Here is a 25,380-nt window from a genome sequence, read left to right as displayed (position 1 = left end):
GTCGCAGCTACCATCAATAGTCGTTGGTGAATACCAATTTCCTCCAAGCCTGACTCAACTGAACTTGTCAAATACAGAACAAAAAGATAATCCCATGCCAACATTCGAAACACTTCCACATCTCGAAGTCCCGAAACTGAAGCTCAACTCCTATTTTGGAAGAAAGCTCGGGTGCCGTTCACGTGGTTTCCCTCAGCTCAACATTTTGCATATGAAATCAATGCTATGACAATGGAGACAGGAGCTATGCCTAAACTGCAACAGTTAGTCATCAATCCTTCTGCTCACATAAGAAAGCTTCCTAAAGTGCTATGGCATACAAAGTCCTTCCGCAAATTTGTATTGTGGTGGCCGAGGCCGGAACTTAAACCAGCTCTACAGGTATTTATGGATAAGGAGCAGTATGACACTCAGCTATGGAATATGATCAATTTGGTGCTAACCTACCATGTATTTTCAATGTTTCACTTAAAACTTGTTTGAATGTGTTTTTACTTAACTAGTTTCAATGTGCATAAAGCTAAAGGAAGTTCCTTTTGTATTTTGAATTAGAGTGTAGTAGCTCTAAAAATTTGGGTGAATAGTTTTCAAGCAATTTTATTTCGTTGGTGTATAATGGTAAACATAACTAATACATATAAAGTATCGTGTCATAATTTTATAATGTTTTAGGTTTATTATATAGTTGTTAAAGTATAAATATATGATTAATATGTATAAATGCATTTTTTTATCTTTTTCAGTGAAAAAAAAAATCTATTGATCAATTGGATAAAAAAATTAATTTTTAACAATAGGTTATAACATATAAAATCTAAATCAAATTAAGGAATTACTTTGAGTAATCGGAGATAAGTTAAGAGTTGAGCTATGTACTTTCAAATCAAATGGTATAATTGATGAAGGGTATGGAAAATATATGAAGGGAAATTATTAATAGTCCGCACAAAGATTCACAATTTTACATTTCTTATATTTTTTTTCACCAATTATTTTTAATTTATATCACATTTCCACTCAAATGCTAAGTACCCTTGACAATCAAATTACCTAAAATGAGATTTATCATTTTAAAATGGAAAAAAAAAAAAGAAAAAAAAAGAAGCACAAAAGTTTTTAGTTGTTGGGATCAACAATGGCTTTAATTTGACTATACAAACAATTCTAATGGACTAAAATAAACACACTTATCCAATTTGCTACTCATTTGCAATAAAAAATCAACAACACTTCTGTTCACGACATAGGGGTAAATTCATCTTTTTATATTATAAATAATACAATTTTTTTCTTCTTCCAAAATTCTCTTTAATTGTTTTGTGGATTTTTTTTGGAATGTCAGTCTATCTATATATTGTTAATTAATAATTTATCATATTGTTTTATTTATCAATTTAGTAGACTTATTTTATTTATTCGATATATTTTGCAGTGTAAAATTAAATATGGAATCATTTAAAATAGAATTAATCTAAAGTGCAATTAAAAATAATTTTATTAAGCGAATTACATAAAAAATTCTATATAATTATTAGATTGCATAATTTTATTAAAAGTTTACTGAATAATAATTATGTCAGTCATAATTAAGTTTTATAGTCAGAGGTATATATGTAAAAGCACTAATAAAGTATGAATATTTCTTTAATTTCTTTTCACGTCGGCTCAAAGAACAAAGTCGGAAAATGAGAAATATATAACGACGACAATATTTCGACGACATGTTTGTTGTCATCGATAAGACAAGTCGTATATACGATAGAGTGGTACGACACGTCGGCTTATTCCCGATTAATGTCCACAACAAGTCCTTAGCTTTGATTCAAAAATTTTTAAAAGAGTAATAATACAGCCACAAACTTTTGTATAAATTTATTTTGTATAAACTAACGTGTCATTAATTTATCGATTGAATGAAAATATAAATTAATAAAAATAAATCATGTGGGTCAAGTAATATTTAATTCAACTAATCTTATTACGCCACGTCAATTTATACAAAATAAATTTATACAAAAATTTATAACTAATCTTATCATTACTCTTTTTTAAAATAAAGCCTAGCCTAAATTATCCCTTTACGCTCTCGGTTCGCACCGCTGGCGCTGTCCGACCATCACTGGCAGTCACGCAATCGCCGGCGCCACGACGACTCGTCGCCGAATCCGCGACGTTTCAGTTCCGCCTTCGCGGCACCGTCAGCTAAACCGTCTCTTCGCCGTGTCTTGCTGCTGCCAGGAAGCTATAGCGGTTCTGTTCAGTGTTAAGGTTAGGGTTTGAAATTGGAAGTTGAATGGAAATATTAATTAAATTAATTTGTCAATGTCTTTGCATTTTGTAATGGTAATTATGATTTTGGAAATAATTAATAATTTCATATTAATTTTTGAATATTGGTTTTGATCTTTCAAATTTCACCTGCTCTTATGTAGCGGCATTTGCAGCTCACCACGGTCGCAGTGTCACACAGCCACCACTAAAAGGATGACCATTAAATGGTAATGAGACTATTTTTTTTAGTTTTTGATTTCGCAATTTTATTTTGGCAACAAAAGGACATAAATTGTTGATTAAATAGAAATGTAAATGTTTTGTTTACGTTCTGTTTTTAGGGTTCTGCATTGGCAACCAAATGTGGGAACGAGTGTAAACAGTCAAATCCTAAATGAAGTCTCACAGTGTGTTGAGAGCATTAACGGTGTCAAAGAAGGACGGTGGAAAGCTACTTTGACATTCTACAAACCGATGCTCCGAGACCAGTCACTAGCGTCGGAGTTCCCACGGGATTTTCTAGGGATAATGGTTCCAGAGTGCCCTAATAAGTATTTTTTTGTAATACGGGCTCAGCGGATTGTTCTCGAAGCAGATTCCACCATTCAGACCATTATGGAGAAGTTGCAGTCTTACAAAATGAGAGTCGCCCTTAATTTTGAGGTTTCATTAATATTCTTTGGAAAAAAGAAAAAAATTATAAGTTTAATCATTAGAAAGTTTGTTTTGAACTAGAATGGTGGTTGCTTTATGCAGGGTTTTCAATACCAACTGGGCGACTTCCAATTGAGAGTGGGCAAAGTTGTGCCGACTCATTCTGAAAATTTGAGAGGAATAGTCATGGAGGTATTTTACTTTCTTCAACTTTTTTATGTTATTTGATTCTTTTAATTGGCAAATACCACATAAGTAAAATTCTGTTTCTGCTATGATCTTTACTGTGTTTATATTGTAAAGTGAGCTAGTGCACTTTATGCAGCGTGTTATTGTTGTTATCGTCTAATAATTTGGATTGGCAGTAGAAGTTGATATTAAACTCTTTTAACGATTTGCCTGTCCAATTTGATTGAGCGGTAATACATTTTTGTAACCTGAAAATAATTCATGTAAAGAATCCTGACTACTAAGTGGATTTCGAGCTATTGCTCATTGTACGAGGGTGATTAAACGATTAGTAGTGTTTTCTGCTTCACTGAAAAACCCTTATATCATCTGAAAAAGGGGAGGAAAAAAGATAAAAAACACAAGTTCCAGCAATTTTATGGATTCTTGAACTGACGATACTGATTCATCTAATTGATGCTCTTTGTTTCTTTGTAGGTGGAGTACCTTCCCATCTCGTCAATTGAGAAATCCAGGCAAATAATGGAAGAATTTTTAGAGATATGGCAAGAAGCCCTGTCAAAGAGAACATTGCCGGGTCGCTTCATGCATATGGAACCTAATTTTACTGAGTATGGCCTCTCAGATCACTATAGTTCACAGCACACGGCTGTTCAGTATGCTAATGTAATGGCTCAACTAATTGCATCTGTGCAAAGTGTGCAATCTATGAGAAACTAGCAAGTGAAGAAGAGTATTGGTAATTGTGTATTGGATGGATGAATGGGGTGTTACAAGGGTTTTGATAACTTCATATACTAATATTAGATTGGGTGCTTTTGTAAAATCATCTTAATTCCACAAATATCGTCCTCATGTCTATCTGTTCATCATTAATGGTGAATTCAATGATTTTTTATCATTAATTCTATCTTTGCTGATATAATTTGAAACCCCATAAATTTATTGACTGATCCATAAATGATTGTTGCTTTTGGTATTGATTATTTATTCATCATGTATGTTCATATTTGAAACTGTCAAACAAAATACTCCAATTTTATCTGCTTACTAATACAAATATTATTACAAGTATTTTTTCTGGTCTCCATTACTTTAAATCTTTGCATAAAAAAGATAACAGACCTTAGACAAAACGATCAAGCTTGAAACTAACTCATCTATCAAAAATTTTATGAAGGATTTAATTGATGGAAACTAATTTCAATTTCGATATCTATCCAGCAGCATCTCAAAGTGATTGTTTAAAATATCATTAATTCTGCCTGTGACATGGATGAATCAAAAGTTTAGATTTAGCATATTATGAGAAGGCCCTGTACATGTTTTAACTAGAGTTGGTAATCGGGACGCCCAATCGAGATTATGAGCGGGATTTGCCAATCTCAATCATGTTTTGAATAGTAAATCAAGAGGAAAATTGGCTTTTATCCCATCCTAAACAGTAAATCGGGACAACAAAGTGTCCTAATTTTATCTTCATCTTGTCCTAAATATTCGGAACTAGTTCTTCCTCTTCTTTATCATTAGAATGATCCATTTGTATGATCAACCTGATATTATTATGAATACTATAATTAATTTGAATGAAAAGATTAGAGAACCATGGCATAGTAGAATTAATTTTGCATTAATAGAAAACAAAATAAAAATTAACAATTACCTAATGAATGGCAAAACAAATTGAGGTAGGTCACTAAAAGGGCGATGAGAACCAATAAATTTCAATGATGCTAATAGAAAGGTGCTGAATCTGATGAGGTGGTTGGAACGACGAAGAAGATGATGACAAGCTCACGATGGCTGGAGAGAGAAAAATGGAGGAGTTTGCAGGGAAGATAAGAAGCAGTCAAAAAATCTCTCTTTACCCAATTAATTATTTTTATGACTTTTAATATATTAACGTTTTAGCTTTCTATTTTTGAAACTTGCAAGAGGGAAAATGAATTTTTCAAGTAGGGAAAAGAGAGAGAAAAGCAAAGAAAAAACTTATTTGGCTTTTAATAAATTAATTTTTAAGTTTTAAAAGTTATTGTCATATGTTCAAATATTATTAGTCAGTGATTTTACAATATCAAATGTTACTGTAAAATTTCTGCAGAGCCATGTAACTAGCTGAAGCGGACTGGAATTGGTCCAAGTTTTTGCGCCTCCTGAGATTTGCAGGCCAGTAAGCAAGATGGTCGAATACATTTTGCCGCCAAAATATCTGATAGTATTAAAAGATGATCTGAAATTTGGTTGCATCACACAGAGTAATCTCTGAACCCTAGAACCCCAATTTTCAGTGAACCTTAGAAACAGAACCACCATATAGCTTCCTAACAGCAGATGTCTACGGCGCAGAGATTGTGAAGCTGCCGGCACGGCGACGACGGAACTTAATAGACGCGGAGTGACTCAGAACTCAATAAAATTTTGTTACCGAGTGACAAGAGAGGGATAGCTATTGTGGTGCTTGATGCGCTCACGAGGTACTGTACTATAAATTATTTTATTATATTCAATTTTGGAATAAAAACTATGTTTTTCGCTTCTACAAGTTGTGTTTGATTTGGTTACTTTTGATTGATGTAGGGATTTTAACTTTGACTAACAATTTCAAGCAATTAACTCTGGTCTTGTGAATTTGTTGGAGACTCTGCTTAACTTTGATCTTAGGAGTTCTTTCAGGCTTTTCATCAAACATGTTAGGTCCAGATTGATAAAGAAGAAATTTTGTTACTGAGTCGATCAAATCTGCGCCTGCAAACAATTATATTCAAACTTTTAATAGTTTTCTTCTAATAAATATTGATGGATTTTTCATTGAGGGGAACATCACCTTTGTGCCATTGTATTCTTCAAGTTATTTATGCATCCTTCTTTGAAAATTATTTGTCAATTTCATTTCTTATTGCAATAAGGGACTGACTTTGTCCATTTAAACTGATACTGTAGGATTTGGAATTGTATTGGTCTTCTACCTTTGTAGCACGTCTGCTTTTTAATTTTATCAAGATTCTTCTGCTTTTTTGATAATGTGTCTGTTGAAGGCTTTCTCTTTCTCATCTTTCTAAATGAGCACATTGTCACGGGCCGTTCATCCCGCAAACGGAGGTTAATTTTGCTCGTACAGTTGCACTTAGTAAAAGTCCGCTTAGGAGCGGAGTGCAATTAAAAGCGGGATGCACTCAACACTAAAGGCGGGATGCGCTTAGAAGTATAATGCACTTAGCAATGAGCCGCCTAAAACAACTAGTCAACTGTGATGCACTTAGCGATCAACTAAGTCCGGCTCGAATTCTACACTTTTTTACAATTGTAAATAACCTAGAGTTTTCTAGAATTGTCCATTCAAGTTCTAGGAGATATTTATGCAAATTGTTAGGAAGTTTCAAGAGCTTGACATTTAAGCCTATAAATACCCTATGACACTTGTCATTTTTGCTCAACACCACACCATACACATAACCACCAGCATATACAACACACAAATTCTCTAACTCTTATAAAAAGATCTCTTGTAATTTTCTCATTCGTGAGTAATAAAATTATATTTGGTCATATTGCTCTCTTTTCTCTCTAACATTGTCGCAAGTATCCTTACTTGGTTAGTTTGAGAAGATCATTATGTTTATTTAGCGACTTGCGTGTTAGAAGTTGTTTAAGCAAGGGTTTGCTGCGCATTATACTCATCTCGTGACAAGTGGTATCAGAGCCATGTTTGCATTCACGCAAATTAGCTCATGAGCAATGACCAACCATCCTAGCACATTACAAGAGGGCCTGGTCGTGTGGAGCCACTTGAGCCAACTCGTGACTGCGAGGAGGGATGCACACATGCTTAGTCCCGTGGCTAGTCCAAGGCTGCTTCTGTAGACACCTTGTAGTCTCGTATCGCCACGCTCGAAACTTTGATATCCGTTGTCCAAGACACCTTCCACACTTTGAAGGTGAGGGTCGACGATTTCGAGGGTGAGTATGATAAGTTCACGGTAACCACTAAGATGCTCATGCAAGACCAAGTCCACTCTCTCCGAGGGGAGTTTTGAGCACTACATGAAGAGTTGATGAACTTGCGTAGCTTCGTACAAAGTGAGCTACGAGGTATCTGTACCGAGGTTGACGAAGTTTGCTCGGATTAGGCTTGACACAAGTTTGCACACTCCGCTAGCCTGACTTCTACAAGTTCGAGTGATGTGCGCCGCATTGATATGCCAAAGCCCGACAACTACGATGGTGCACGTAACACCACTGTCGTGGATAACTTCCTATTTGGGCTAGAGTAATACTTCAATACCATGAGTGTTCGTGATAAGACATCAAAAGTAGGCACGCCTACGTTCTTTCGAGGCGCCGCACAAGCAAAATAAATCGAAAAAATAGTAGCCGCCTAAGCGTCGAAGCCCATGCTTCATATGTAATGGCTCTCGTTGGGTACGCGATTGTCCGGAGAAAAAGTTGCTCAATGCTGTCGTTACTCAACTCAAGGGCCACTCCACACCGTCAACAGAGGAACCCCAACACAGCATGGTATCACTAGATGAGTGTAATGCGCAATAAACTTGTGTAGCACTTAGACAACTTCTATTATACAGGTCCATTAGTAAGCCTAGAATACTTCTCAAACTAATCAAGTAAGGATGCTTGCGACAATACTAGAGAAAAGCAATAGCAATATGATCAAATATAATTTTATTACTGACTAAAAAGTAAATTACAAAAGAGCTTTTTACAAAAACTTTAGAGCTTGTGTGACTTGTGTGTGTGTGTGTGTGATGTGGTGGTGAGCAAATGGCAAGTACTATGGGGCATTTATAGGTTTGGACGTCAAACTCTTGAAATTTCGTAACAGCTTTTTTAAATATCTTTTGGACATGAATGCACAACTCTAGAAAACTCTAGAATATTTATAATTGTAAAAAGTTTAGAATTCGGGTTGGGCTTGTTTGATTGTTAAGTGCACCACGATTAGCCAGTTGTGTTAGGCGGTCCATTGCTAACCACATCTCACTTCTAAGCGCATTCCGTTGTTAGGCGAACTTTTACTAAACATGCCCATGCACACGAAATCAGCCTCCCCGTTGGTGGCAAATTTGGGCGGCTCGTGACAATGGGTACTCTCTAATGCCTCGGTGCACTTCACTACACCTACGAAAAAAAGGTTTACGTATGTAAGTGCGTCCATCAACAACCATGTCATGTGTGCATTGCTAGACACCGGAACGACGTACAACTTTATTTCAGAAAGGAGGGCCTCAAAGTGATGAAGGAATGAGGCACCATAAAGGCGGTGAACTCACATGCTAAGCCCATTACGGGCTCCACACAAGGTGTGCGTGTAACTCTTAGGACATAGAGCGAAAAACTTAATTTCTCCATCATGTCCATGGATGACTTCAAAATGGTCCTTGGTATGGAATTTTTCGACTAAATCCATGCTTTTCCGCCACCGGCCACGAACTCTTTAAGCATCATCAACAGGAGTATGCCATGCATGGTTCCCACCAAACGCCCCAAGATTGCATACAAGACGCTCTTGGCCATGCAATTCAAGAAAGTTTTTTAGAAAGACCCAAGATTCTTGGTCTCCATCTAGGAATTGAATGATAGGGAAAATCGTAGAGACTCGTCGAGTCAAGTCCCTTTGCTCATTCAAGAAGTCCTCGAAGAGTTCAAGGATGTCATGTCTCCGAAGCTATCGAAGAAGCTCTCATCTAGACATGAGGTGGATCACGAGATAGAGTTAGAACAAGGCGCAAAGCCACTGACTTTGGTGTCTTATCGCATGGCACCACTTGAGCTTGAGGAGTTGCGGAGACAATTCAAAGACTTGTTGGATGTGGGCTACATTTGCCCATTCAAGGCTCTAATTGGTGTACCCGTGCTCTTCGAAAAGAAAAAAGATGGCTCTTTACATATGTGCATCAACTATTGTGTTGTCACAGGATGAGTGTTTTACGCAGCAAATTTGTGCGGCATTTAGACAACTTTTAACACACAAGTCACTAAGTAAGCCTAGAATACTTCTCAAACTAACTAAGCGAATATGCTTGCAACAATGCTAAACATAAGCATGAGCAATATGGTCAAATATAATTTTGTAACACGCTAAAAAGAATTTACAAGAAAGCTTTTATAAAAGTGCTTGAGAGCTTGTGTGTGCACTGGTGGTTGTATGTGTGGTGTGGTGGTGAGCAAATGAGGAGGGCTCGCCTTTATTTATAGGTGTTGAGTGCTAGCATGTGAATCTTTCTAGCAACTTGCATAAATATTTCTAGGGACTTAAATACACAAGACTAGAAAATTCTAGGTTATTTATAATTGTAAAGAAATTTAGAATTTTGATTAGGCTTGGATGATTGCTAGGCGCACCATGGTTGGCTACTTGTGTTAGGCGGTCTATTACTAAGCGCATCACACTTTTAAGTGCATTATGCCTTTAGTGCTGAACGCACCCTATCTGCTAAGTGCACTCCGCTTCTATTCGGACTTTTACTAAGCGTACTCGTGCACACGGAATTAGTCTTCGTTGGTGGCAAATTTGAGCGGCTTGTGACAATCTTCCCCTACCTATGCATGTGGCGTACTCATCGCGTTCTAGTGCTTGTAGTTTTCGACATTTTCTGCGAATTGCCATAGGTCATCTTCGTGTTCCCACGTAGTTTAACTCTCGAGAAGGTTCCTCCACTCGTTATGCATGCGATCGTTTACCTTTCTTGCACGGTGTAGCGCCATCTCGTGTCGTTGAGCTTCAGACTCTCAAAAGCTATTAGGTGGCCTTTTTGCATGAGGACTCCACCAATGGCGAAGTCTGAGATATCTGTTTGTACTTCGAAAGGTTTTGTGTGGTCCGAAAGAACGATGATGAGTTCCATACAAATTGTCTTCTTCAACTCTTCGAATGCACGCTGGCATTCTTTGGACCATTGCCTTGTCTGGTTCTTCTTGAGTAAAGTCAGTCAAGGGTGCCACTTTAGCCGAATAGCCCTTGATGAAGCGGCAGTAGTAATTCACCAGTCGGAGGAAGGATCAAAGTTCGGGTACTTTGTTGGGAGGTTCTTACTCGATGATGGCCTTCACCTTAGAGTTCTCCTTTATTAGTTTTTCTTTTGTCCGCTATCTTATGGCTGAGGAACTCTACCTCTGTTGAGCAAACGAGTATTTTTCCATCTTGAGATAGAGCTTGTTCTCGCGTAGTACTTGGAGAACTTGTTGCAAGTATTGCGCATGTTCCTCGAGCGTGGTGTTATACACCACGATGTTGTTCAAGTATACAACAATGAAGTGGTCGAGGAATGACTTAAGGAACTTATTTATAAGAGTGCAAAAGACGGCAGGTTTATTGGTGAGACGAAACGACATAACAAGGAATTCGAAAGATTCGCACATGATCATACATACCGTCTTTGGCTCATCTTCTTTAGCGATGCGCACTTGCTAGTACTCAAACCGCAAGTCAAGCTTGGTGAAGTACTGAGCTTTGCCAAGTTGGTCGAACAAATCTGCGCTCAAATGAATTAGATACTTGTTCTTGATTGTAATATTATTAAGTGCGCAATAGTTGATGTACATCCGCAACGATTTATCTTTCTTTTTTTGAAAGTTCATGGGTGCATTGAATGAAGTCGTCGGTCGACGGATGCAGCCTGCATCTACCAAGTTTTTGAGTTTTCTTATCAACTCCTCAAGTTTGGATGGCATCATGCGATAGGGCGCCAAGGTTAGTGGTTTTGCGCCTTGCTATAATTTAATCTCACGGTCCACCTCTTGTCTAGGTGGGAGCTTCTTCGGTAGCTCTGGAAGTATGACATCTTTAAACTCGTCGATGACTCCTTGGATGAGTGGAGGTACTTGGCTCGGTGAGTCTCCGCGATCTTCTCTATTATTCAACTCCCAAATAGAGACCAAGAAGCTTGGGTCTTTCTAGAAAGCTTTCTTAAATTGCATGGCTGAGAGCGTCTTGTCTGCTGTCTTGGAGCGCTTGGCAGGAACCATGGATGTCATACTCCCGTCAATGATGCTTAAGGAGTTCATGGTCGATAATAGGAAGACATGGACTTGGTCAAAAAACTCCATGCCAATGACTATCTTTAAGTCGTCCACTTTAAGATAGAGAAGTCAAGCTTTCCACTTCATGTCCCGAGTGTTACATGTACTCCTTGTGCGGTGCTCGTGATGGGCTTGTTAGGTGAGTTTATTGCCTTCATGGTGCCTCATAGGCACGATAGAGAAGTTGAGCTTTTCATTTCATATTCCGAGTGTTACACGCACTCCTTGTGCGGTGCTTGTGATGAGCTTGGTAGGTGAGTTTACTGTCTTCATGGTGCACTCTTCTTTCGTCACCTTAAGGCTTTGGCGCTTGGCCTCATCTTTGGAAATAAAGTTGTGTGTGGTTTCGGTGTTTAGCAATATACGTATGGCATGGCCGTTGATGGACGCACTCACATACATGAGCCCTTGAGAGCTTGTATGTGTGTGGTGTGGTGGTGAGTAAATGAAGAAGGCTTGCCCTTATTTATAGGTGTTGGGTGCTAGCACATGAATATTCCTAGCAACTTGCATAAATATCTTTAGAGACTTAAATGCACAAAAGTAGAAAATTTTAGGTTATTTACAATTGTAGAGAAATCTAAAATTCGAGCCGGGCTTGGATGATCGCTAAGCGCACCACGGTTGGCTACTTGTGTTAGGCGGTCCATTTCTAAGTGCATTCTGCCTTTATTGTTGAGTGTATCCTGCCTTTATTGCTGAGTGCACTACGCTTCTAGTTGGACATTTACTAAACGTACCCGTGCGTGCCGAATTAGCCTCTGTTGGTGGAAAATTTGAGCAGCCCGTGACAGCACGCTCAACAAAATCACGATCAAGAACAAGTATCTAATCCCTTTGATAGCGGATCTCTTCGATCAACTTGGTCGGACTTTTACTAAACATACCTGTGCGTGCGGAATTACCTTCTGTTGGTGGTAAATTTGAGCGGCCCATGACAGCACTCTCAAAAAAATCACGATCAAGAACAAGTATCTAATCCCTTTGATAGCAGATCTCTTCGATCAACTTGGCAAAGCAGGTACTTTATCAAGCTTAACTTGTGGTCCGGGTACTATCAAGTGCGAATCGCCAAAGGAGAAACATGTGCAACACTTGCGGTAGATTCTCCAAGCACTATGCGGAACGAACTTTACCTTAAGTTGGATAAATATTTGTTTACTCAACGAGAGGTGAAGTTCCTTAGCCACAAGATAGCAGACAAGAAGTTAATGATGAAGAAATCGAAGGTGAAGGTCATCCTCAAGTGGGAGCCTCCCACCAAAGTACCCGAACTTCGGTCTTTTCTCAGATTGGTAAACCATTACTGCCCGCTTCATCAAGGAATACTCGACCAAGGCGGCACCCTTGATCGATCTACTCAAGAAGAACCAAACATGGCATTGGTCCGAAGAGTGCCAACATGCATTCGAAAACTTGAAGAAGACTATCTTCGAGGAACTCGTCCTTATTCTTCTAGACCACACAAAGTCATTCGAAGTTCAACCAAATGCTTCCGACTCGCCATTGGTGGAGTCCTCATCCAAAAAGGCCATCCTATAGCTTTCAAGAGTTTGAAGCTCAACAACTTAAAACGTCGTTACACCATGCAAGGGAAGCAAATGACTGCATGTGTCACAAGTGGAAAAACCTTTTTGAGAGCGAAGCAACGTGGGAACGCAAAGAAGACCTATGGCAATTTGCGGAACACATGCAAAACTACAAAGCACGAGAACGTGACGAGGACGCTGCGAGTATAGGTGGGGGAGGATTGTCACAGGCCGCTTAAATCTCCTGCAAACAAATGTTAACTTTGCGTATGCAATTACACTTTGTAAAAGTCCGCCTAGAAGTGGAGTGCACTCAGCATAAAAGGTGGGATGTACTTAGAAGTGGGATGCGCTTAGCAATGGGTCGCCCAACACAACTAGCCAACCGTGATACGCTTAGTGATCAACCAAGCCCGACCCGAATTCTAGACTTTTTTACAATTTTAAATAACCTAGAGTTTTCTAAAATTGTGCATTCAAGTCTTAGGAGATATTTATGCAAGTTGCTAGGAAGTTTCAAGAGCTTGGCATCCAAGACTATAAATATCCTATGGCATTTGCCATTTTTGCTCAACATCAGACCACACACGCACAACACTAGCACACACATAATACACGCAAGCTCTCTGGCTCTTGTAAAAAACTCTCTTGTAATTTTCTCATTTGTGAATAATAAAATTATATTTGGCCATATTGCTCTCTTCTCTCTAGTATTGTTATAAGCATCCTTGCTTGGCTAATTTGAAAAGATCATTAGGCTTACTTAGCGACTTGCGTGCTAGAAGTCGTTTAAATGCTGCACGGGATTACTGCGCATTACACTCATCCAATGACAATGTGCTTGTTATGCTTATCTACAAGTATGTTGCTTGAAGAACATAATCTCAATTGCTTAATCAATGTCTTTGTGTTGCTGTTAAAAGAGCTTCTTAGAGAAATTGGCGAAATAAATTGCTAATTAAAGTTGGATTACTGCTTGGAACTTGATGCTAAAAACTTTCTTGCCTCTTGGCTCTGGCCTCTCATGGCTTGGCTACTTTGCTTAGGCATGAAAACTGCTTTACTTCTTCTACTATTGTCGTGTTCTTTACCTCATGCTAGCTCCTTTTTATAATGCAATTATGTGTCTTTTTTAATATTTGATAATGCTTATTGGAGAGTTAAGCTTGGTCTTGAGCTTGGCTATCATTTAGCCTTGCGATCAAGTGTAAATCATGTGAATTAATATAATATCTTATATTGGTTACTTAGATAATATTCTTGCTAAATATTCGACTTATGAACAATAATGTGAATGTTTATTTCCATTATTTTATAAGCTAACATTCAGTTTTAGGGCAAGCCCTAAAACTATTACTATTTGCTAATGTTTTGTTTTCCATTTAAATAACAATGAATTAGCGAAGAAGATTTAGCAAGGGAATTGAAATTGCCATGAAAGCAACTATGTTGCACTTTACGATTTTTGGAGGAAGAAAAACTAGTTACTCAGGAATGCAAGAGAGACACTGACATTTTCTATTGTCTAGAATATGCATAGGTTATCTTTTCATAACAAAACATGATATTGGATGTTATTGGTTTATTTGTATCGTGAAGTCAAAAGAACCATTTACTTTCATGTTTGGCCTTTATTGTTCATTTTATCTTATCTTATATTAATCAATCTTTCTTTTGAATTAGCTAAAGACCCAGTGTGGAATATTCTGTAGATCTATGATGTTGTTAGGTACATAATACACCATATGAAGAAAAGTCTAAAGGATGAACTGGAAAACAAAAATATAGGTCATTAGTACATTTGCACTAATTGTGCGCAAATGTACTTTTTACTCTTTTTATTATTTTATTTTAAGTTACTTTATATGTTCTTACATGTAAATAAGTTTTTTATTCCTAAAAGATTGAGGAATTCCTGTAGGCATAATCTAGAAAAATTGAGGTTGGTTTCTCGAGAAGGTGATTGTTTTGACTGCAAAAATTGCAATGGAGAAGTTGTGGCAGAGGGTGACAAGTCAGCAGGTCAATGAGGAGACGGAGATAACAATGCAGATTGCAGGGGGACGACAATGTGAAAAACTGAGGACTTGCTTCAAAAACTGGAGGTTAATCTTTTGTTTATTTGCTGTCTTGGTACCTTTTGGTCTTGGATATGTATTTGAATTTAGTATGGTACATAAATTATTATTTCCTTCAATTGAATAGTTGAGTTTTATTCATTTTTTAGAATATTTTTCAATACCAATTTTTCCCCTGGATACAACATAGCTGTACATCATACACATTATGTTTGTGGATTTTGATAAGGGGTTGAGCTTTGAACAAGTGTATAGCGAATATTTCTATGCTATGTGGTTAACTACTTTTTGGCTATATTTTTGGGCCGTTTTCACTACGAACATGATGCAATGTACTAGATGATTGGCGGCCATGCAATATTGGGTGAAAAATTACAAGATTTTGGTAGTTTAGGAATTGTGCAGTGATTTTTTTAAGGACTTTCTCATAAGTTGTTTACAGGTTCTCTTGAACGTCATTTAGTCCTTGTGAGATAAGGGAGTTCGGAAAGTCGTTGGCCCCATAATTTTTGTAGAAAAAGAGATAAAAGAACTGTAGTTGTGACATGGATTCTTGATTTGCTCTAACATGCTTTTCCTTGAACAATTTTGTGTTGTTGGGCTTACATACTTGCATTGTGAATCTAAAAAAGAGATGAAGACGAAATCAGATGGTTTGGAGTGTGGTGGTGTGTTCTGCCACCAAACTCAAGCACATGCAAGTTTTTGAGTGCGATGAATGCACTACTGCACCCTCTTTGCAAAATATGTATACTCAAGTGCATGCAAGTTTTGAGTGACATGAACACACCACTGCACCCCTCTTTGCAGAATATATATATAATTTCCTGCAACTGAAATTTGACTCCAAATTTTTCTAGAATGCAAATTAATTTATTTTGTATTGTGTTTTTTTTTTATGTTTTTGGTTCTATAGAATTTTTTAGTTGTAAATGGACTGCTTCAGTTTTAAAGCGTTTAAACCGCACGGTTTATGTATTTTCCCAAATTTTTTCTCACTTTTAAAATTTTAAATTGGATCATTTCTCATATATCCATATATATATATTTGACTGGCCATTTGATTAGGCCAACTTTAGCTTTATGGTGATGCAAATATTGTTGCTTATTGACATTTTTTACAAAGCTCAGTGTATCATTCTTTAGAGTTGATAAATTAACTACAAGTTTAGCTTAATCCATTGATGGAACAAATCAATAGAGTAAATATTTGGATGCTCCTGAATTTTTACGTGTAGTAGGGTTGACTCGCAATACAAAACGAACGCATTACTATAACCTTTCGCTCAATACTAATATCCACAATTGAAGCATTTGATGATGAATTAATTGGGGATAGACGACTCACCAAGAATGGGAAGTTCAAGTAAGTGATGTTGGGCTTGTAGCAAATGAAAATTTTGGTCAGTTTCTTCTCTTATAATTTTCCTATTTTAGTTTGAATTGCTGGGATGGAGTTGGAATGCCATAATATGTGTTTGTAGTGTGGTTTTGGTGATAAACATCTATATCTAATTTTGGGCTTCATGGGTTATTATAAATTAGTTTCACAACTTTAAGGCTACTGTTTTTGTTAGTGAAATGATAGGTTTTTACCTGATCTTGTGTGATTTCTTGCACTCCAAATTGTTGAGTGCGTGGAATCAAATAAATATTTATGAGGTTTATTAAGCCTTACTACATTTTGAACCAACCTTTTATACACGTGGATTGTGACTCGGGCAATTGAAGATTTTTGAAGTTAACAGGCTAGTATATTTGTCTCCGCTATATTCATTCATATACAAGATATGTGAAAAAAGATGGTCTTCGTACAATGTATCTAGAATTTTAGAGACCCTAAGGGTGATGTTTTTATGATTATCTGATAAGTTTTGAAGTTTACACAATTGATTTTGTTTTAAGTTTCAAAAGATGAAATATATAACATATGCTGCTTGTTTTGTGTGTTGTCATTATGACATTTCAATTGAATTCTATTATGTATTTGTTGAGAAAGAGTAAAATGTAATGACATAATGCCCTATTATCACAATAATTTTTCACAACAAGAGATGCCCTAGGTTCTTGGTTTTCTACTCTCTTAACGTAAGATGTTGGGCTTATTCTACTGTTAAATCATTTAGATTGCTTAAGAGGTAATATGTGGCTAGGTTTTTGCAGACTGAAGTTTCCATATCTGGTGCTGAAGGCAAGCAAATGGATATCAAAACAGAAACTGAGAGTACACCTGTGAACCTTTACCAAAGAACAACGTGCAGAATTCAAGCAAGATTCAGAAATGGATGAAAGTTTAGCAACTGAAGGATTATCAAATGTCAAAAAATTAGCTCTTGAAGTATTAGAAATGAGTTTACGGGCATGTGGCTATGAGATGAAGTATTAGATTTCTTGTTTTAATCTGTGTCCTACATATTGATATAACATTTCATTTTTCTGATGGCTTAAAATTTGATGGAGTTTATATTGCAGCCTACTAAACAGTATAACACTGAATTAGAAAAAGAAGAAGCTACTAAGAATAAACAAAAATCTTGTGATCGTTGTCAAGTGGGCATAAAGTCGTGAAGAGGATCACAGAGATGATGATGGTGGTGATCAGTTTTCATTACAGTCATCTCATCTCACCATCCCATATTTCTTCAAGAGAGCTTTGGGCTCCAAAGGATTCATGCAACTACATAAAAGAAAGTCCTTGAATATGCCCTTCTGGAAAAGATGTTTCCATTCCAAGATTTGAATGTGCCCCAACATCATCACCATCTAAAATTTTTGGATTTTAAATTCTTGATTACAGCTTAGAAGTTGGTTAAAAGCATTTCTCGTTGCACATGTAAATTCTTCTTGAAACATTTCTCTCCTAAAAGCTACTATTAGTAAAATGGGACAATTGGGTGTTATTATAATGTCTTTTTGTTGATGAACATATATATAGATGAAGAGAGAATTGAAGAAAAACACTACATTGTTTTCTTCTATTTTCCATTAAAGGAGAGAAAACAATATCAATGTAATAGGACAACTAGGAATTCCCAATTTCCAACAATGAAATTGATATTAGGTCTAGTGAAGTTGATGTAATATAGCCATTTTAGGACAAGTAGCAGGACAAAATAATTAAGAAGTTCTTTGCAATATATTTTCCTACTATTGCAGCTTGCTCCATTTTTTTTAATCACAGGCTTAATTTATAACATGTTTATAAAGTTAAGATATAAAGTTTGTGGGTGCACTTTGTAAGTATATCATTACCCTTCATCATACTTTTATGCTCTTGGTTATACCACCAAAAGTGAAGTTTTGAAAATAAGTTTTATCAATTTTATAATTAAAGTATCATATAGTTGATTATTTGTACAAGAGAAAAAATTATGAATTTATACTATTACTATTTTTTAATATACAGTTTCAAATTCAACCTCATAATTGGTAAAGAAAGTGTAATGTAAAAAACAAAAATGAAAAAGATACCCTATTACATGGATATATATATATATATATATATATATATATATATATATTTAGTAAAGTTAAAAAATTTGATCATAAATGTTTAAAAAAAAGGGTGTTAATGTCACTTGAGTGACACATTTTTCAACAAATATAAAAAAAGGTGATAGAATTTTCAAAAATAGGTAGTGAGGTGACAAATCATTAACTTTTTTTGTTAATTTTAACAATTAGTTGTCTTTTGATGAATTTATGTTTTTGCCTCATGACTTTTGAAATATTAAGATGATGTCCTTGATTGCTTATTTATTTACATTCCATACCCAAAAAAATAGAACAAAATTAAGTTCATACCAAAATAATAATATTAAAATAAAGGGAGATTGCTAATTTCTTCCTTACAGTAATCAACATATATTATTTCCCCTGCTGTTTTTATAATAGCCAAAAAATTCCCTAATAGTATAAGTTTACAATATTACCCTTATTTTCAACTGCTCTTTTATTTATATTTATTATAAATTAAATAAATCACGTGAATAGAAACTAAATAAAAAATTAAGCATTAAAACAAGAAATATATGTTTTGATATGAGAAAAAAATTTAATAATAATTTTTTTTCTTATACTTATTTTATTTTGTGAAACTTTTCTTATAATAAATATATAAGAAAATTATTAGTAAAATGATAAAAAAATTTATTATAAGATAAATAATAAAATATTTTGCCTATACTTTTTACATTTAATTTTAAAATATTACAAAATGTTTATTATAAGAAAATGTTCATAAAATAAATAATTACAAGAAAAAAATTTATTATTAATTTTTTTCTCATATCTAAACATATATTTCTTGTTTTTAATACTTAATTTTTTTATTTAGTTTTTATTCAGGTAATTTATTTAATTTATAATAAATATAAATAAAAGAATAGTTAAAAATAAGGGTAATATTATAAACTTACGCTGTCAGAGGGGGGTTTTTGGCCATTATAAAAACAGGAGGAGGGTAAATAGTATATGTTAATTACTGTAGGGGGAAAGTGACAATCCCTCTTAAAATAAATTTAATAATATATACATTTTAAAATAATTTCCATATTTTTAAACATATTAAAATAATTTATCATATATTAATAATATTAAAATTATTTTATATAATTTTGAAAATAATTTAAATTTTTTACATATTTATTTTAGATTATATTTCTATTTTATTATAAAATTTATTTTAATATGATATAATATTGTAAAGTATTAAAATATTTTTTAAATATAAAAATTATTTTTAAAATATATATATTGTTAAATTTATTTTAATATTATTATTTTTGTATGAGTTGAATTTCATTCTCTTTTTTTTCTCGTTCGTATGGGATATATTTATAAATAAATAAGTAACTAAGGATATCATCGTAATATTAAAAGAAAGTCATAGACAGAAGCGTAATTTTATCAAAAGACAACACTAAAAATTAACTATTTATCATCGCACTACTTATTTTTTTAAAATCTATCAATATTTGTCGAAAAATATATCAGGTGACAAAAAAAAAATAATAATAATAACAAAATTAATGAGACACCGATGAAAATTTCCCTAAAATGTTGGAGTAGCCAGCCCACCCCTGGGTTGAGTACTTGAGTTCTTTGGTTTTATCGACCCAAGTTCAATACAAAACGACCTTTGCTGCTGCCGTTGTTGTGCTCTCAGCTTTTGACGGATTCTCCAATTTCCTCCGTCTCTCTCTAAATTCGAACTCATTTTGCTTCCCAATCAAATCGAAAAAGAAAAAAAAAATTGTAATGGCTTCCTCCTCTCTTTCCACCGGCACTCCATCAGCTTCAGCTTTCTCCAAAAACTCCTCCAGTTTGGTCCATTATTACCGTAATGGCACTGTCTTTTTTCGCCTCTCTTCTTCCAAGCCCAAGCTCAGATTCTTCGCCAAGGTAACTAATTCTTTCTGTAATTGTTTTTATTTTTTTACTAAAAATTTTGTTAATTTCACTGAAATGAAGCTCAATTTAGATTTTTTTTTGTCGTTTATAATACATGTGTTATATATTATAATTTAGTTCGAGTAATAATTGAAACTTCACTTACACTTCCGTTAGTGGAATTGGTTTCTTATTATGATTTATTCATTTTTCTTTTCTTTACTAAAAAAAAATTGTAGTTTTTTTTTTCAAAAGATTAATTAACTAATATTAATTCGAAAGTATTTTATTTTTCGAGATTTTAGCTGAGATAATATTAGGTGCGCGAAAATTGAATTAATTAATTCTAGGCTGCGTTTGGGAGTGTTTTTGTTGAAAGCACTTTCTGGTCGTATAACCTTTTAATTTGTTTATTTTGTGAAAACAGCTAAATCCACTTTTTGAAAAAGCACTTATGAATTGCTTCTCTTATCGGAAAGCAGTATCTATCTACTATCTAGTGCTTCTCTAGATAGCTCTTCTGCTGCTGCAGAACATTTTTCTGATTCCGAATTTAGCCTACTGGTGCAAAAGTAGACACTGAGTAAGGACAAATATGATTACTTTTCCGAAAGCACTTCAACCAAAAAGTACTTTTGGTTAATATAGACTCAAAAGTTCTTGTGATCATTAGAAAATGATGTTAATATTTCCTTACATTGATATGCTGTATAAATATTTACAAGTAATGCTTAAATGAGTTCCTAGAGAAACCCTTCTAGAGTATGAAACCTTGCAAATTTGCAATGTTTGGCATGATCATTCCCTTTACAATAACAATAAATCATAGATAGTTGAGCCTTATAGATAGATTATGTCTGGGATATTATATTTCCTAGCCAAATACAACGCTACAATATTCTTTTTTGGGAGTAGGAGACAGAGGTGGCTGTTGCAGTTCTGATGCTAACTTTAGAGCCAATTTGATAGATGTCTCCTTTATGAATTGCATTGTTGAAGTTTCACATTGTTCAGAAATCGGCCTTCGTGTTTGACTTCTTTAGGTTCTTTGGGGGCAAGAATTTGCAAAGGGATTTTTTTGTCAATTTCCCTTCATTGAATCAATTTATGCAGCTAGTTTTCATTTTGTTAAGAACAAGAAATGTTTAGTCCTTCACATTGTGCTTGAATGTCAATCTGAAGAACTTGACTCATTTGGTGTTGGTTGGAGATTGTAGAGCTGGTCACTTCTTTTGAAAATCTGTACTGAGCCTGTAAGTTGTGGGAATAGGGATGTTACATGTGTCACAGTTTTGAATTTGTTCTAGTGCCCTAATAATCCTATATATGCCGATTATCCCAATACTGTGCTTAGGTCTTTCTTTTTTTTCTCTTTTCTGCTTAAATTTATTTATTTTTAGTTATATAATTCCTATGTTATCAGGTGAAGTTTGAATCTGAAAGGAATGTTTTCGAAGAAAATACTATAAGAATGGGTCTGCTGCACAAATTTTGCTACAAATGCTGCACGACAATTGGATCTTGAATTGATTAGTAGAGAGTTTTCATCCTGACAATGTGGTTCACTCCCAGTTAACTGCACTAAAAATTAGAATGTTAACTAGATAGTTGCTCAGGTTTACTTATGAAGAAAACAAATGGTTACTTAAGCTTTAAGAGATGAGGTTCTCTTGGCTTGCTGTCTCTACGTCTGTCTCTCTAAATGAAACTCAGGTCACAATTCTCTATTATCTAGTTCTAGTAATTTGAATTAACAGGATCATCCTATGGAAATTTTTTATGTCAACTGTACTTGATAGTTTAATAAATGATATTGAAATCCTTTTTTAACATGTTGTGATGGAAGACTGAAACTGTTCTCCGTATTCAGGGCTCACAGCCTAGTTGGAAATGCGCCACTGTGGTGAAATCCCAATTGAATGAGGTAAGCTTCTTCCAATGGTTTTCATTCGAGGATATATTTTCAAATTTTCGTTCCTTCCTCGACTCTCTTCTGGGAACACCTGTTGAATTCAAGGTTGCTTTCGATGGATCATCAAATGCTTCGGCTACACCAGCAGCAGAAACAAAGGATGCTAAGCAACCAAATGAGCCTTCACCTTCAATTTTGGCTTCGGAGGAATCAATATCAGAGTTCATATCCCAAGTTTCAAGTCTTATTAAGTAAGCAAGTTAAGTCATACTTGTACATCAAATCATTAAATACATAAGAGAGTGATTCAAAACTTTATATTTTATCTGTGTTTTCAGGCTTGTTGATTCTAGGGATATTGTGGAGTTGCAGTTAAAGCAGCTAGACTGTGAACTAATAATCCGGAAAAAAGAGGCCTTGCCTCAACCACCAGCTCCTGCTTCAATGGCTATGATGCATTCACCTTCTCCACCACCTGTAATGCCACCGACCCAACCTGCACCTGCGCCTACATCTTCTGCACCTTCTGCTTCTCCAGCTCCACCGGCATCACCTCCTTCTTCTACGGCTGGCAAATCGGTTAAGTCATCGCTTCCACCTCTTAAATGTCCCATGGCAGGTACATTTTACCGGAGTCCAGCACCTGGTGAACCACCATTTGTAAAGGTGAATCATTTCTGCTTAATGATTATCTTGCATTCTATAGACCCTTGTAAATGTTACGTCACATTTGTTCCCACAAATGTTTACTCACATGAGTGGCTTTTTATAGGTTGGAGACAGAGTACAGAAGGGACAGGTCTTATGCATCATTGAGGCCATGAAGTTGATGAATGAAATAGAAGTAAGTATCATGTCTCTTCCACATTTAAACTTTGCTTTATTTATTTTTTAAAATACTATTTTAACCTTTTCTTATCCTTTTTAACTTTTTCTATCTTAATATCTGGCATTGATCTTGAATTTTCAATCCTTGCATGGTTTATTATTTACATTTGTCACTAGTGATGCAGTAATAGTTCCATGTCTTCTGTTTGATCAATCCATAAAATCTGTAGTATGAACCCCTATTGTGTATGTAATAAGATTAAGATAAAATACTTTTTAGAAACTTAATGAATACATTCAGCTTGTTAATTTTACATGCCAAACCATACACTAGCACAAAGTTAAAATTTGAATGTGGCATATCTATTTCGATGATCGAGTTTAAGAAGTTTTTCCTTCAAGTATCTCATCTAAATGCATTATTCTCTTCAGGCTGACAGATCGGGAACCATAGTTGAGATCATTGCAGAAGACAGAAAGCCTGTTAGCGTTGATACTGTAAGTTTCCTTACCTGCCTCACTTGATGATTAAGTCATGGATATATGATATAAATTCTTTGTAAGCAGTAATGACTTGATTATTTGCTCTCTTCACAGCCTTTATTTGTGATTGAACCCTAGAGTTATCAAGTCGTCCGAGTAAATGGAGTAACTAAAGGCTAGTAGGTGCACTTCTTCTTTATGCTTCCAAGATTGCGGCTTTGTCTGGTTGTGGTAATTTTTATTTTTTAAATTGGAATGAGTTGGTAGATATAGATATGAAATGAACTTTGTTTGATCCTCTGTTACATCATCCGAGAACAACTGACTTTTTTCTTTTTCTTTTTTCGTATTAATTTTGGTTACTCTCATACTTGTTTAATGAACTTAGTTCAACTTATTTCTAACCTGATATCTTCCTCTTCAAAACTGAAGTACTTACATCATCTTTCATTCCATCTTGAATTTGAATCAAAGTGGTGGTGTTAATGCTAATTGTTGGCCATGGATTCTAAAAGTCGATATTGGATTGGTATGTATTAAAAAACAACCTCAACGGAGGAAAAAAAAGAAAAAAGGCCGAGTTCAATACCGTGCAAGACACAATTTTTCTCTCTAAATTTATTTTTTAGGTCGGCTTCTTATTTGAGATTTTTGTGTTATGGTTTTGCTTACATTGTTGGAGCAAACGGTGTATTGCTTCGGGAATTGACTTGAACTCACAACTAATATAACTGTTCTCTTTTGCTGCCCAGCAGAAAACTTCCTTATTTCATTTAATCAAGTAGAAAACTTGACTCATCATCAAGAGACCGAATAAGCCGATAGCTCACAGCTAATTCTATCCACCCTTTTCAATTACAATCATTGGATTACATTACTTTCAATCCAATAACCACCCAAAATAATGACAAACTAGTGAATTTACCAACCCAATAAGTATAGGTGTGAATTTTTTTTTAAAAATTATATGTAGGGTTTGCTCCAGTATCTCAAATATACTTAATTGTGCATTGCCCGGCCTGGGTCGGATCTCAGGCGAGCTGAGTATTCTTGCTATGCCTACTCTCGAATAATCATTTAACAATAAAGAAACATGAATAACAAATTTTTTTGAAAGTGATTTTCTCATAATCTAAATTTATCAAACATCTTATGAAATTATTTTAAAAAATTGATTATTATGAATCTATTATAGAAGTGATTATGTAAGAATGTAATGCAATTCCAAACCCTAAATTGAGAAAACAATAGTTCAAAAAAGTATTTTTTTTAGGCACAAATCATATTAATAGATATTTTGAAAAACTTTTTATTTTAGGATTATTTTCTTTTTACTACTTAAATTATTGTGAAATAACAATTTGGTATAATAAGTATTGCACCGTAACATTTTACTATTAAAGAATTATAAAATATTATATTATATTATATTATATTTTCCATTAGTTCACCTATAAAATATCAATTTTGCCTTACTTTAAGCGGGAAAAAAACAAATAAATTCTATTAAAGCTTAACAATTTTCAATATTGTATCAAGAGCCCAAAAAATTAATTAAAAGTTTACATTTATATAAGAATCCTGTAATCTAAGGCTTCTGTAATGCATTTATTACAATAATTTTTCATTCAATTAGATATCATTTTATTTCAATTTTTATTTATCGATTAAAGTTAACAAACCAAGACAATTAATAAATAAATACATATAACACACATGCATGCATACATATACACATATATGCATACATACATTGATACATACAAACAATCGCAAACATTTCAAATATCAAAAAATAAAATTTATATTTAATTGATAACATAAAAATTTGAAATTTTTTTAATTTTTATCGATATAATTAAAATTAAATTGACATTTAATTGAATGAAAAATTATTTAATATAATGATTAATAGTTAATTAAAATTAATTTTTATTTATAATTAATTATTTTTTCCTTAAAGTAAGGGTAAAATTGACATTTTATATCAACTAACACAAATAAAAAATGT

General features: G+C 34.5%; 2 protein-coding genes and 1 long non-coding RNA gene across 6 annotated transcripts; all 3 read left to right on the top strand.

Annotated features, from left to right (window-relative positions):
* The first annotated feature begins 2,032 nt into the window (after positions 1 to 2,032).
* Positions 2,033 to 4,019, top strand: LOC102627852 (mediator of RNA polymerase II transcription subunit 20a). The gene is made up of 5 exons (XM_006480380.4): positions 2,033 to 2,268; positions 2,433 to 2,498; positions 2,613 to 2,934; positions 3,028 to 3,117; positions 3,592 to 4,019. The coding sequence occupies exons 2-5, from the start codon at positions 2,485 to 2,487 to the stop codon at positions 3,832 to 3,834; spliced, it is 669 nt and encodes a 222-aa protein (XP_006480443.1). The 5' UTR covers positions 2,033 to 2,268; positions 2,433 to 2,484; the 3' UTR covers positions 3,835 to 4,019.
* Positions 4,020 to 4,662: 643 nt separating this feature from the next.
* On the top strand, positions 4,663 to 17,221 carry LOC107177318 (uncharacterized). Of its 3 annotated transcripts, none has more exons than XR_001508435.3 (3): positions 4,663 to 5,588; positions 14,599 to 14,782; positions 16,919 to 17,221. It is a non-coding gene; the product is annotated as an uncharacterized LOC107177318 (long non-coding RNA). The 3 variants fall into 3 exon arrangements; XR_008055573.1 differs by lacking the exon at positions 16,919 to 17,221 and having other exon boundaries at positions 4,809 to 5,369; positions 5,461 to 5,588; positions 14,599 to 15,002; XR_008055572.1 differs by lacking the exon at positions 16,919 to 17,221 and having other exon boundaries at positions 4,805 to 5,588; positions 14,599 to 15,002.
* Positions 17,222 to 19,767: 2,546 nt separating this feature from the next.
* Positions 19,768 to 23,795, top strand: LOC102628343 (biotin carboxyl carrier protein of acetyl-CoA carboxylase, chloroplastic). 2 transcript variants are annotated; one of them, XM_006480382.3, is made up of 7 exons: positions 19,768 to 20,158; positions 21,993 to 22,070; positions 22,164 to 22,309; positions 22,397 to 22,724; positions 22,831 to 22,902; positions 23,319 to 23,384; positions 23,484 to 23,795. In XM_006480382.3, exons 1-7 carry the CDS (start codon positions 20,015 to 20,017, stop codon positions 23,505 to 23,507), a joined length of 858 nt encoding a protein of 285 aa, XP_006480445.1. In that variant the 5' UTR covers positions 19,768 to 20,014; the 3' UTR covers positions 23,508 to 23,795. The 2 variants fall into 2 exon arrangements, with proteins under 2 accessions (XP_006480445.1, XP_006480446.1); XM_006480383.3 differs by having other exon boundaries at positions 19,770 to 20,158; positions 22,017 to 22,070.
* Positions 23,796 to 25,380: the final 1,585 nt, after the last annotated feature.

The sequence above is a fragment of the Citrus sinensis genome, chromosome 6 (genome assembly GCF_022201045.2).
Source record: "Citrus sinensis cultivar Valencia sweet orange chromosome 6, DVS_A1.0, whole genome shotgun sequence".
Lineage (NCBI taxonomy): Eukaryota > Viridiplantae > Streptophyta > Magnoliopsida > Sapindales > Rutaceae > Citrus > Citrus sinensis.
This window is presented reverse-complemented; position numbering and strand designations above follow the sequence as displayed.

Coding starts and splice junctions, on each gene's coding strand:
- LOC102628343 (XM_006480382.3), top strand. CDS start 20,015: ATGGCTTCCTCCTCTCTTTCCACCGGCACTCCATCAGCTTCAGCTTTC. Junction 20,159..21,992: donor AGCTCAGATTCTTCGCCAAG/GTAACTAATTCT, acceptor TTGTGATGGAAG/ACTGAAACTGTTCTCCGTAT. Junction 22,071..22,163: donor TGAAATCCCAATTGAATGAG/GTAAGCTTCTTC, acceptor GTTGAATTCAAG/GTTGCTTTCGATGGATCATC.
- LOC102627852 (XM_006480380.4), top strand. Junction 2,935..3,027: donor GAGTCGCCCTTAATTTTGAG/GTTTCATTAATA, acceptor TGCTTTATGCAG/GGTTTTCAATACCAACTGGG. Junction 3,118..3,591: donor TGAGAGGAATAGTCATGGAG/GTATTTTACTTT, acceptor GTTTCTTTGTAG/GTGGAGTACCTTCCCATCTC.